The 14,214-nt window shown below is 43.0% G+C and overlaps 1 protein-coding gene across 1 annotated transcript in view; it reads left to right on the top strand.

Annotated features, from left to right (window-relative positions):
- Window positions 1-14,214, top strand: part of TOGARAM1 (TOG array regulator of axonemal microtubules 1) — an 86,254-nt gene that overhangs the window by 63,295 nt on the left and 8,745 nt on the right. Inside the window, exon 19 of the mRNA XM_048852021.2 lies at window positions 8,053-8,242. Coding sequence (XP_048707978.2) covers window positions 8,053-8,242 — 190 coding nt within the window. The remainder of the gene's footprint in view (window positions 1-8,052; window positions 8,243-14,214) is intronic.

Raw genomic sequence — 14,214 nt, 5'->3', positions numbered from 1 at the left:
ACAGGTAGGCATACTTATGCTAGCTTTAGTCTAGCTGTGTGGGTAGCAATAGTTTTAAAGATGTGACTGTATGGTCTTCAGCGTAGGCTAGAACCTGAGTACAGACCCATCACACCTTCACTTGCTTTGTAGACATACCATTAGAAACTATTTTGAAAAAAAGAGAAGAAAGGTAGAGGTCCAAGAAGCAATAGTAAAAGTATACTGAGTAAAAGGAATTGTGCATGAATTTGTAACATTTTATTGTTCCTTTGTTAAATATAATTCTTCTTTGAGTATGTGTCAGTGTGGATCCCCCTGTAGGTGCGCATGCACCTCATGTGCACAAGGTTGGAGTCTTTTGAATAGCATTGTCCATTGGAGCCACAAGTGCAAGGTCATAAAGGGTGGAGTGGCTGCAGACATCTCTGTTTCCTTGAACTGCCTGTGGCAGCGAGATAGAGCCCAGCAAGTGTCTAATTCATACTATAGAGCTTCAGACTCATTGTTTTTCTTGATTACTTTGGTGTAGAGAATTTATCTTCACTCTTATCCCCTATTTTCTTTACTTTGGATGTTGCAGGAAGAAAAGAGTAGTTCCCCACACCCGTACGGTGGGGGTGAGGCTCTTTGTGCTAACATGACAGACTCTAAGCCATCACGGTTCAAACCGTCCGTTGGCATCATTCTCCTCACGGACAGACATAGCCATTGCCTATTCTTCCTGTGGGAGTGCTGTATCCCAAAGTGCATGGTGGTGCTCATAGTTTTCCTCCAGGACCCGCAGTCCAGGGATGCCTGGCTCAAGTTACATCTGGTTGAACAATTCATACTGGTCACTTTAGATCCAGAGGAAACAACCACCCAAGTGGCTATGAAAGAGTTGGCATTGGCCAGCACTCCCTCGAACAGGCACCATGCTCTGGGGTCAGGCAGCAGAAGAAAGGCAACAAAGAGGACACTGTCAAAACTGGCACCAACAACTCTGACATGATGCTTTTTGCACTCGTAGCCTCGGCACTTACAGCCTCAATACCACAGCTAATACTTTCGTCTCAGTCACAGAATTTGGCGATGTCTCAGTTTCAGAATTTGGCCTGAGTTTTCCATGCCACCATGACCCTATTGAAAGTCAGTAAGGAGGGTCAGCCTTAAGTGCTCAACACACTCACTCTTCTGACTGAAATGAAGGAAGACTGTCTTCAGAGTGAGATGAAGTGAGGAGCATTCTGAAAGGGGCTACAAAGAAGGTCTCATGAGTCTCCTGTTTTTCCCCACTGTTCACTGGGGGAGAAATTGCACCTACTGGACATTTCCAGAGCTTTGTTTAGTATGTTGACAGAACCAAACCATTCGGGCAGTGTCCCCATTTATTCCTGGCTATAGTTGGATCGTCCAAGGGATAGGTCATCTCATCACAAATTCTGTTCTGTATAGGTTTTTATACCAAACTCGTCACCATAGTATTTGAGCATCCTCTATTAAAGCAATATGCAAAGTGATTATGCATCTGTCATGTGGTGTTTTTCCTGTCATCCTCTCTCCAGAGTGAGAAGCACGTGCAGTGTAATGTCTTGTTTTGGTGGGGTTTTGTTCTTCTATTAAAATGTATTTATTAAATAAATATACCTGTTGCTACGTGATTATTAGAGAAGGCAGGTCAGAGAAATGAACCTTGGATCAGAAAGTGGTGAGGTTTGTGATGGTCCTTAGTTCTTGACAAAGTTCATTCCCTAGTCTCGGACCATCCCTGGAGGAGATTTCGTCTCCCACGCAGACGAGCTTTAGTCTTATTGTTAAGAGTTCCATTGTACCAAAGGAGTGAAGCTGTCAACCACAGTCTTTACAATGGAGCTTTAGACAGTCTTCTAGATCTCCTGGGCCCAAGCCATGGAGTGATTTGAAGATAAGGACCAACACCTTGAACTTGATTCAAAATTCTATGGGAAGCCGTAGTAGAGAGCAGAGGAGAGGTGTCATGAGCTCATGGTAATCCATGTTGCCTAGGAGATGCGCCGCAGCATTTTGTATTAATTGGAGTTTCCCAAGTATTAAAAGTTTTGTGTATAGGGATATCACATTGCTGTCGTCCAGGTGAGAAGTGACAAAGGCCTGAATAACTGAGGCCAGCTCTTTTTCTGCCAGGAATGGCATGGAGTCTCCTAGCCAAGTGGAGATGGTAGAAAACATTACTTGTGGCCTTTGCAATGGACTGATACCTGCATGTCCTCGAGTGAGGTTAAAAGCAGCAAGGATTGATGTCTTGGTTGTGAAATCACCAGAATCGGCAGATTTGTATGTAACATTTTGATCAGCACAGGGCTGTTGTTTGTCTCGGACATAGGGAAGTGCTGCCCGGGGACACCACAGCTAAGAGTCTCTTTCCTTGGTGAGGTGCTGGGCTGCTGTGAATTCACCTGCTAAGCACACCCAGGCTAACAGGAATCTAGTGCAACAGAGGTAATATGCAAGGAGTAAGTGCAACAAGCATGGTTTGTTCTCTGTGTCAGCTTCTTGCTGTCGTCCTCCTCCTCCCTAGGCCATCCCCCACTGGCATCTTTATTGTGCTTCTGATTTAGACTGACTCTGTAAGCTCCTCAGGGCAGCGCTCCTGTCTTTTTTTATCTACCTAGATATACTCAGCCCTGAGATCACACCTGTCTCTGAAAGATCTCTGAGCCCTTCACAAACATGGGTAAGTGTAATTACTGATGAGGAAACTGAGGCACAATGTTTTAAGGGATTTGCTCAAGATTATATGGTGGGTCAGTGATAGACCAGGAACTGAGCTCACCACTGCTGACTCCCGGGCCAATCTGTGCAGCCACACTGCCTACTCTTGCAGTACCCAAGCTTTTTAGTAAATGAGTCTGCACTAGGATGATGTCCCTCAAACACCAGACATGTACTGACACTGGACACTTGTGGATTCATTAGTCAGTGTTTGTAAATCACAGACTCTGGAGATTAAAAAGGCTAGTTAGACCATCCAGTCCTCCCTGCCAGCACAGGATCGTGCCCACTTGTGCATTTATTAGTATTTGAAGAAAGAAAACAGTACAAAGCCATTTTTTTGTTGTCCTTTCCCCAGATCACGTCGTGTCGTCCTCTTGATTTGCAGGTGGAACACAGGTGGCTTAGATAGATGTGTGTGTATGCGGGTGTGTGTGTTAAAATCTGTGCTTCAGACAACAGAAGGAGGAAAATAACAGAGCCTGTGAAAGAGCAAGATACCTACTTTATCTGAGACATGTTTTTAAAGGGCTGTGAGTGTGGTGGGAGTTGGACTAGCCATATCCTGCTGTAGAGAATCATATTTCATTTCCATTCCCCAGGATGAAAAGGTGATGCGGGCTAATTTGAACCTGGTCATTAAGACCCCATTTCAAAACTCAGTGTCAGTTAAACTCTGTTCTCCTCCCCAGCCTGTGGGCCTTTGTTTGTTGTTATTAATCAGGAAACAGGGAAATTGCTTTTACCATAAAATTTGGACTTTATTTGCTGGAAACAAAACACTGATCTGATTTTGCCTGATGGAAGAGATGTTTATGGCTGCTGGACATGAGTAGTTTAGCACAGCTCCTGTGGGCTAGGGAAAGACAGGCAGATTATTGACCGAGTAGGAGGGGTCCAGGTGCAGTGGTGGATCCCATTCACAGGGACATGTTAGCAGGCAAGATTCTCTCTCTGGAAGCCACACATGGGCATGGAGTTTAGTGTTGGGGAGGATTAAATTCCAGAGAAGTATATTTGAAATCTTTCTAAAATAGATACTACAACACTTGTGATCTCTGGTTTACGGGGGAAGCTTCCCTTTTTTTCCATATACACGTTCTGGAGAGATGAACTATAGTTCGAACTCTTATAATCCCTTTCATTTCACCAGTGAATTCTACCTCCCACCATCCTTCTGTAAGTATCTTTATCTCTCTTTTGTATAAGGGAAAACTGAGGCACCAAAACATATGATCTGCCCAAGATCACAAAGGAGGCAAGTGGCAGAATTACAGGGCTGTAACCAGGGTGGCCCCAGCAGGGAAGCCACCCAGAGTGCAAAGATGCAGGGGTGGAAACATGATGAAAAACGGTGGGGCCGCAAATATGCTTGCTTGCCCTGGGCACTAAAATGTCTAGTTATGGCTCTGGATCTCACCTAAGCGCTGGGTCGTCTTCGTAGTACAGTTGTGTCCATATGTGGTGAAGAATAGAGAAAGCTCTGTGTCATCTGTATATTGCTGGCATTTGAGTTCATGTTGTCTGACCTAGTGGTTGCATATAAATGTTGAGAAGAACTGGAGAAAGAGTTGAACCTTGTAGAACTCCACAAGACAAGGGTCTAGTGGTGGAGGTGCAGTTTCCCATCATGACTCTTTAGGTGCATCCCTCCAGGAAGAGTTCAGACCATTTAGCACTTTACCTCAGACTCCTGCTACCTAACTCAGGAGAGACAGCAGTACCTTTGTGGTCAACAAATGTTAATTGGTGCAGAGGTGTCCAGGAGGATGAGAATGGATGTCTGTCCTTTACCCATTGATGGATGATCTCCTCCTGTCAATGCCACTAAAGCAGTTCCAATTCCCTGTCCTGGCCTGAATCCAGATTACGCTGGGTTTAGAATGTTGGCTTCCATTAGATGAGCTTATAGTTAGCCTTTTGCTTGCTTGGTTGCTTGCTTAGGAATGAGAGGTTTCACACTGGGCAGTAGTTGGCTACGACTAAAGTATCCAGGGTGGATACTTTTTGATGTTATTCAGACTATTCAATGGTTGAAAGAGGAAGATTCCTTCTCTGAATGAGGCATTGGCTATATTGGTCAGGAGTGGCATCACTTGTTCGTGACTCAGAAGCCAGGAAGGGCATGAGTCAGATTCACAGGTCTTGGGTCGGGACTCTTTTAGGGTGTCCAGGACTTCTTGATGAGTGAATGTACTGAACTCTGGGAATACAGATGGGCTGTTGGTTGTTGGATACAAGCGGAGAGATCCATGCTGTTTGAGAAGGCTTCCCAAATGTGCGTGATCTTTTCAGTGAAATAGGATGATAACTCTTCACAGAGCTGGGTGCTTGGCTCTAATGCAGGCATTGAGGATTGATGAAGTGATTTACCACCACTGATTGCTCCTTGGAGCCGGATTTGGCAGCTTTGGTGGAGGCTGATAGGAAGGTTCTCTTGGCTTGTAAGACAACCTCAGGATAGGCTTTGAGGTATTCGCTACGTTTCATCCTATCTGAATGAATTTTTTTCTGTCATTGATGCTTGAGTTTCCACCCTTCTCTCTTCATCTGGTACAGGCTGTCAGAAAACTAAGAAGCCCTGTATGGGTGATGGGGAAGAAGGGGCTGTTTGGGGACCAGCATGTCAGTGGTCGAGGCCAGTGCAGAATGGTAATGATACCTCATCTTCAGGTGTGTAGCGCTGCCGGAGTGGTCTGGAGTGTCACTCTGGCACCTGGAATCCAGGATGGGGCAACGCTCCAGCATTCTAGCATTTCCTCTCCCCTCTTCCATTGGTTTCCTTTGAGGCTTGCGTGCCTCCCTGAAGCATCGACTGCTTAGTTTCCCTGGAGGAGAGAGTGTGTGGGAGGGATCCAAGGGGTGTAGGCGCTGGGTAGTAGGGCTAGAGGGGGTAGCTTCCATCCTAAGTGCAGCCCGCGTCGTGTGAGCCAGCTCCATCCCTGGTGTGGTGGTGGCAAGTCCATCCCTCCCTGTGCTTTGGCATGGAGCTGGGGCTGGTGCCAGCAAGGGAGGGATGGAAGGAATGAGATAGACAGGGAGGGGAGAAAGTGGGGGTGGTCTGCAGTGGAGGGAGCCAGACACAGCCAGCTGAGGACACCAGCACTGCCCCACAGCTCCTTGTGCTCCCAGCTGTAGCCCCCCAACCTGTCCCTCCCACAGCCCATCCCCTACTACTACAGTATACTACTATAGCCCACCAACCCATCCCTCCCTCAAATCCCACCATCTCTCCTCAACCACTATCCTATAGCCCCCCCTATAACCTCCAACTCTCCACCCAGCTCCTGCTTAAACTCATCCAACCCTCTGCTGCTCCATCCCAAAATAAACATCCAACCTCTCTGATCCCCCCCAGTTAAATCCAAACCCTACAAAACCTCCTGCCATAGCCCCCTCTCATCCCTCTTCCCTGCCACACCAACCCCCATCTCCTGAAATAAACCCACACCATCACACAACCCTCAAATAAATACCTGTAAAACATCACCCTGCCAACCCTCCCCACCACTTCTCCCCATCCCCTCGAGCCCCATTCCCCAATAAAACCTTCCCTACTCGCCATCGTCTCCCCTCAAACTCCCTCTTCACCCCTTCTCCTGCTGCTCCACCACCCTTTGCTCCCACCAGTGCCCTTCAGCTGCCGTCAACACCCAAGTCCATCTGCCCAATAGATCAGCCCGTATGCTGCCAACTGCTGGTTGCCCCAAACCCCCTCTTCCTTCTGTTGCTCTAGTCCCTTATGGTTCACCCAGGAACCACCCCCCACGCTGCCCCTCACCCCCTTTGCCCTGGCATCAGCATCCCATATTTATTATGGAGTGTTTTGCAGGGCTGGTGAACCGTTTCCCCTTCCACTCCCCAACCCTTGTAGTCATGGATGGTCAGATAGCGAGCCCTTCCTCCCCCAACCCCCATCAAAGGAGCCTGCCACAGCAAATCTGCAAGCAGCAAGAGCCAACAGGCTGGAGTGGGGAGCCCTTCAACTCCTTGTTCTGTGAGTGGGGTGCTGGTCTTCTATAATAGGCTTTGGAATTTCTTGGACTCCATAAGTCTTCATGGTTGAATTAAGATCACTGGTCTTTCTTGTTACATGGATGCTACAGGGTCTCTGATCACTGCCTTAACGAGGTGAGGGTCTGTCCAAGACTGTGGCTGGGTTATAATGTCTTCCATCTTGATATCTAGGCTGCAGATCATATCCAGGTTATGAATGGCTGTGAGGGTTGTTGAACCAGAGATGACCTGTGACAGTCTGAGTGTGAGTTAGTGAGGAGATGAGTTTTGGGATTTTTGCATCTGCAGCCTTGCCAATATGAGTATTGAAATCTTCCAGGATGACAAATTAGGGGTATTTCACTGCCATTGCCAACAAGGAGTCATTGAGCTCCATTATCAATCCTTTTGTCTGTGGTGATATTTAAATAAGCATAAAATCTACCTTGGCTTTGGCTCTGGTTTCTACTGGCAAATGAATTCATATGAAGTTTTTACCTGAGGCACCTCACTTGCATTTGATGTTCAAAAGAATATCTAAGTGGGTAACATGATGTATTTTACTGTGTTACCAATTAGCTAGGACATCTTTCCCAGTGAAGATCAAGGCTTACTCCACCAGAGCTCCAGCAACATCCTCTGCCTACTTCAGAAATATGCTAAGTTTCTGAGATCGGCATGGCGGCAATGTGGAGTAATCCACTGACTTTTGTCAATCATTATGCATTGGACTTAGCTGCCAGGCAAGTTTGAAAGAACAGTGCTACAATCCCCGTTTGCCTGCTGCAGCTGATGTTCCTCATTCCACCACCCAGAAGAGGCACTGCTTGCCAGTTGCCTACAGTGGGATCAGCAATGACATATACTCGAAGAATGAACAGTTCCTAACCCTACAATAACTCTGGTTCTTTGAAGAGGTGTTGTAAGTGCAGATCCCATGATTGGCTCTCCATTCCCACTCCTCTGCAAACACAGGCTGTGAGTTGTGGGGGAACTGAGCAGAGGTCCCTGGGTGCTCTGACCTTTATGCCCTCGTACAGGAGCACGAGGAAGCACAGGGTGCATGCACAGCCCCAACAGACGCTGATTTTGCTTGCATGTGCATTTACAGTTGGATCCACCCTGACATCATCTCGAAGAGCCACAGTTTGGGTAGGGTAAGAAATGGTTCATTTTAAATAACCTACTTTAAAATGCCCAAATGCCTTTGATAGGAAGTTTTTCTATTTAGTTTTTGATGGTTTGTATAGCTGAGAAAGTTGACTACCCGTTAATGTCAGGCTATTGTTCCAGCTGGTCTGAATGTTAAGCAGATAACAGTAATCCTTTTTTCCCCCCCAACAGAGAGATTACAGAAGTACGTGAAATTACAAGAAAACCAGTTGCTCGTAATTCACTAGAAAGTGCAGAATATGTTAAGGTCATTACAAGCTTACTGAATGCAAAAGACTTTCGGGACAGAATTAATGGAATTAAACAACTGTTATCAGACACGGAGAACAATCAAGACCTTGTTGTTGCGAACATTGTGAAGGTAACTGTATATAAAAACATCCTCTTTCAAAGGCCCATTAAGCTTCATCCTGATTCTGTGTAGGAAAAGCCTTGGTAATAAGAATGTACTGCTTCAGAGATTCTCACTACTAAAAACATTGGTCTGGTCTTTTATTATGAAAATCTGACAAACAGGAGAGTCCCAGAGCAAGTGGGGAGTAGGTCAGGCCTTGCTAATGAGGAGATGGCGAGGTCCTAAAATAGTTGGAAACAGATGGGAAAAGAGAGAGGCTTAGAGCTGTGTCTTAGGTAGAGGTTGAAAAAGAAGGGATTGGAAAGACTGGGGAAGGCCAAAGACCTGATTGCAGAATTAATCCTGGAGTATTTTTTCCAATTATTATGGTTTTATTCTTATCTTAATTCCATGTTAAATCTTTGTGTGAGTTAAACAAAAATCTATTGCCCAGTTTGGATTTTCTCTTGTTTTCTTTTTATTACAATTCTACCACCACTGTGTGAGCCTTTTACCAAATCTTATTTTAGGAAGCCATAGACTGCATCAGTCTAAAGAACTCCTGAGCAGTTTAAGCAATCTTTGCAGTGGCTTGCTTATTTCAATTTGGATCAGGGCATAATTGTGCTAGGCATTGTATAAAGGAAGATATGATACCTGCCTGAAGATCTTAACTCTAAAAAGTAAGGAAAACATAAAAGGTAAAAGAGACACATACAATCAAAATTAGTACCCCAAAAACCCTGTGTTGTGTGTGAATTAAGGTTGCTCTGTACAGAGCATAATTTATACAAAATGCAAAAAGCAAGGAAATGAAAAGTTAATGCATCTGATATGCCACACCATTTATTACATCCCCCCAAAGACGCCCACCTCATCACTAGAACAATCACCAAACAAGACACAACTCCACAACCTTAATCTGTCTCAGTAGAGATGTCAGCCACCACCCCTTTCCCCCAAATTCCTCCACATCAGCAACTGCCAGACTTCCCTCAGCTTTCCTCTGTACTATCTGTTCAGCATAGTTCTGGAAAGTCTCACTCACTCTTGTTTGGGGACTTAAAGGAGAAGAGGTCTATTTCTGTTTTTTTCCAAGAGTTAATTTGTTAGTATCAATGCGGTAGCTGCATCCAGTCTACTTTCTCAGGAATGCCATTTTTTAGGGGGAAAATAGCAGCCTAGAATAGATTAGGTTAAAACCCTAGCAGAATCCCTTTACTTTTAATGGAGTCTTGCATGGATCAGTTCTTGGCCCAATGCTATTCAGTATCCTGATCAATGATCTAGAAGAAAATACAGAATCATTGCTGGTAAAATTTGCAAATGACATAAAAATGGTTAGAATGGTAAATAATGATGGGGTTAGGTCAGTTATACAGATCATTCTGGATTGCTTGGTAAGGTGGGTTCTCGTTGGAATTTATCATTATAGATATTAGTGTCTGGTGGTACCCTATATTACTATCTTAACCATAAATTCCTCTGTTAAATCCAAAGTCTGAATGATATTTTTACAATTGTTCTAAACACATCTAATAGCCTAAATAGTAGGCAACTACTGCATTCAAACTGTAACAAAACATTTATAACATTTGATCAAAATACTTACAAAAGAGCTAAGCCATGGCCAGCTCCAATTTGGTCAAGTATTAGCAGTGAACCCTTCAAGAGCTTATCCTTTTATAGCCATTAACAAATAAGTGAGGTCACTGCTAACGGCTGACTAGCTAAAATCCAGGTTTTGGTGGTTTGGGGACATTGCTGGTTCAACTCACACAATCTTTCCTTATTATTAACTATTCCTGATAATTTGGGCCTCTTCTTCCTTCTATCTTATCAGTTAACTCTCAGGTCCTATTTTTCAGTTAAGCTGCATACTTTCAAGGCTTTCCCACAACTGCACTTTACATGACCTACATAACCACGTTTGTTTTTTTTTAAAACTAATTTAACCCTTTGTTACTTAAACTACAAAGCACATATATTTTTCTTCATTCCCACAGTTCATTTTTACAATATGCATTTGTACAATATGGATTTTAATACAGCTAGTTGTAAGAATGTAAAGCATCTAGGAACAAAGAATGGGGACTGTATCTTGGAATGCAGTGACTCTGAAAAGGACTTGGGGGGTCAAGGTAGAAAACCAGTTGAACATGAGTTTTCTTTATAACTCCTTACCAAGCTGACAAGCATGACCTTTATCATAGCAGGACCTTTCCCAAGGAAGAATAGGCGGTGCAGATTGTTACTATGATGCTAATCTTGTATTTCCTGTGCATACACAGGTAAACTAGTTGCATTCATTCACATAAGGCAATTAGCCATTCAAACTAACAAGACAGATCACAAGTGGTTTACTATGTGGAATTACAGGTTTCAAGGAGAGATTAGGACAATAATATTACTATACCACAAGTTCCATCTAAATGCTAATGTCCCCTTCTGATCTTGGAGTCAATAGAATACAGTAATGAAGCATTATAAGTAGGGCTGTCGATTAATCGCAGTTAACTCGCACGATTAACTCAAAAAATTAATCGTAATTAATCGCAGTTTTAATCGCACTGTTAAACAATAGAATACCAATTGAAATTTATTAAATATTTTGGATGTTTTTCTACATTTTCAAATATGTTGATTTCAATTCCAACATAGACTACAAAGTGTACAGTGCTCACTTTATATTTTCATTACAAGTATTTGCACTGTAAAAAGATAAACAAAAGAAATAGTATTTTTCAGTTCACCTCATACAATACCATAATGCCTAATCTCTTTATCTTGAAAGTACAACTTACAAATGTAGATTTTTTTTTCTTACGTAACTGCACTCAAAACCAAAACAATGTAAAACTTTAGAGCCTACAAGTCCAGTCAGTCCTACTTCTTGTTCAGCCAATCACTAAGACAAATACGTTTGTTTACATTTATGGGCGATAGTGCTGCCAGCTTCTTATTTACAGTGTCACCTGAAAGTGAGAACAGGCATTCGCATGACACTTTTGTAGCCAGCATTGCAAGATATTTACGTGCCAGATATGCTAAATATTCGTATGCCCCTTCATGCTTCGGCCACCATTCCAGAGGACATGCTTCCATGCTGATGATGCTTGTTAAAAAAATGTGTTCATTAAATTTGTGACTGAACTCCTTGGGAGAGAATAGTATGTCTCCTGCTCTGTTTTACCCACTTTCTGCCTATATTTCATGTTATAGCAGTCTTGGATGATGGCCCAGCACATGGTGCTCATTTTAAGAACACTTTCACTGCAGATTTCACAAAACGCAAACAAGGTACCAATGTGAGATTTCTAAAGATAGCTACAACACTCGACCCAAGGTTAAGAATCTGAAGTGCCTTCCAAAATCTGAGAGGGATGAGGTGTGGAGCATACTTTCAGAAGTCTTAAAAGAGCAGCACTTTGATGCAGAAACTGCAGAACCCGAACCACCAAAAAAGAAAATCAGCCTTCTGCTGGTGGCATCTGACTCAGATGATGAAAGTGAACATGCATCGGTCTGCACTGCTTTGGATAGTTATCGAGCAGAACCCCTCATTAGCATGGACACGTCCTCTAGAATGGGGCTGAAGCATGAAGGGACATATGAATCTTTAACACATCTGGCACGTAAATATCTTGTAATGCCTGTCTCTTTCAGGTGACATTGTAAACAAGAAGCAGGCAGCATTATCTCCTGAAAATGTAAACAAACTTGTTTGTCTGAGTGACTGACTGAACAAGAAGTATGACTGAGTGAACTAGTAGGCTCTAAAGTTTTACATTGTTTTATTTTTGAATGTAGTTTTTTTTGTACATAATTCTACATTTGTACATTCAACTCTCATCATAAAGAGATTGTATTACAGTACTTGTATGGGGTGAATTGAAAAATAATTTATTAGCCTCTAAGGTGCCACAAATACTCCTGTTTTTTTTGAAAAATACTATTTATTTTGTTTTTTTTATAGCACAAATATTTGTAATAAAAAGTAAATATAAAGTGAGCACTGTACACTTTGTGTTCTGTGTTGTAATTGAAATTAATATATTTGAAAATGTAGAAAACATCCAAAAATATTTAAATAAATGGTATTCTATTGTTTAAAAGTGCGATTAATCACAATTAATTTTTGTAATCGCTTGACAGCCCTAATTATAAGACAGGAACAGGATTTAGCATCTACAGCTAATTAGATCATTGTTAAGCTTCTAACAAGATACAGGTAAACACAGACACATACATTTAGCATCTACCCTTGATTTCTATTACTGCAAATAAATGGGTTAACAATTCTGGTCTAGCACATCTCTTTGAAATCCACATACAAGTAGACTGTCTTGATTACATTTCGATTTCGGTGCCTCTTGTTAAGTTGTTATGGGTCACCCACAAGTTGGCTGTTCTGTCAGTGTCACAGAGACGCTTTAGCTCAAACAAAAATTGTGGGTTTGATACAGAAATTACTAAGTGATGTTCTGTGTATGGCCTGTGTTATACAGGAGGTCAGACTAGAACAGTGGCTCTCAACCTTTCCAGACTACTGTACACCTTTCAGGAGTCTGATTTGTCTTGTGTACCCACAAGTTTCACTTAAAAACTACTTGCTTACAAAATCAGCCATAACCATACAAATGCGTCACAACACACATTACTGAAAAATTGCGTGCTTTCTCATTTTTACCATATAATTATAAAATAAATCAATTGGAATATAAATATTGTACTTACATTTCAGTGTACGGTATATAAAGCAGTATAAACAAGTAAGTGTCTGTATGAAATTTTAGTTTGTATTGACTTTGCTAGTGCTTTTTATGTAGCCTGTTGTAAAATTAAGCAAATATCTAGATGAGGAAGCCCTTGGCGTACTCCAAGGGGTACACATATCCCTTGTTGAGAACCACTGGACTAGATGATCATAATAGTCTCTTCTGGCCTTAAAAGTCTATAAATAGAAATAGTTATTGTTTCTGTTTTTGTCTTTGCTTCAGGAAGGCAAAAACTCCTTTGGCGTACTTATTCTTTATCATCGGTTTTGTTCAATATCTTCATAAATGATCTGGAGGATGGTGTGGATTGCACTCTCAGCAAATTTGCGGATGATACTAAACTGGGAGGAGTGGTAGATACGCTGGAGGGGAGGGATAGGATACAGAAGGACCTAGACAAATTGGAGGATTGGGCCAAAAGAAATCTGATGAGGTTCAATAAGGATAAGTGCAGGGTCCTGCACTTAGGACGGAAGAACCCAATGCACAGCTGCAGACTAGGGACCGAATGGCTAGGCAGCAGTTCTGCAGAAAAGGACCTAGGGGTGACAGTGGACGAGAAGCTGGATATGAGTCAACAGTGTGCCCTTGTTGCCAAGAAGGCCAATGGCATTTTGGGATGTATAAGTAGGGGCATAGCGAGCAGATCGAGGGACGTGATCGTTCCCCTCTATTCGACATTGGTGAGGCCTCATCTGGAGTACTGTGTCCAGTTTTGGGCCCCACACTACAAGAAGGATGTGGATAAATTGGAGAGAGTCCAGCGAAGGGCAACAAAAATGATTAGGGGTCTGGAACACATGACTTATGAGGAGAGGCTGAGGGAGCTGGGATTGTTTAGCCTGCAGAAGAGAAGAATGAGGGGGGATTTGATAGCTGCTTTCAACTACCTGAAAGGGGGTTCCAAAGAGGATGGCTCTAGACTGTTCTCAATGGTAGCAGATGGCAGAACGAGGAGTAATGGTCTCAAGTTGCAGTGGGGGAGGTTTAGATTGGATATTAGGAAAAACTTTTTCACTAAGAGGGTGGTGAAACACTGGAATGCGTTACCTAGGGAGGTGGTAGAATCTCCTTCCTTAGAGGTTTTTAAGGTCAGGCTTGACAAAGCCCTGGCTGGGATGATTTAACTGGGAATTGGTCCTGCTTCAAGCAGGGGGTTGGACTAGATGACCTTCTGGGGTCCCTTCCAACCCTGATATTCTATGATTCTATGATTTGTGT

Source organism: Caretta caretta, chromosome 6 (genome assembly GCF_965140235.1).
Source record: "Caretta caretta isolate rCarCar2 chromosome 6, rCarCar1.hap1, whole genome shotgun sequence".
In the NCBI taxonomy this organism is placed as follows: domain Eukaryota; kingdom Metazoa; phylum Chordata; order Testudines; family Cheloniidae; genus Caretta; species Caretta caretta.
This window is presented reverse-complemented; position numbering and strand designations above follow the sequence as displayed.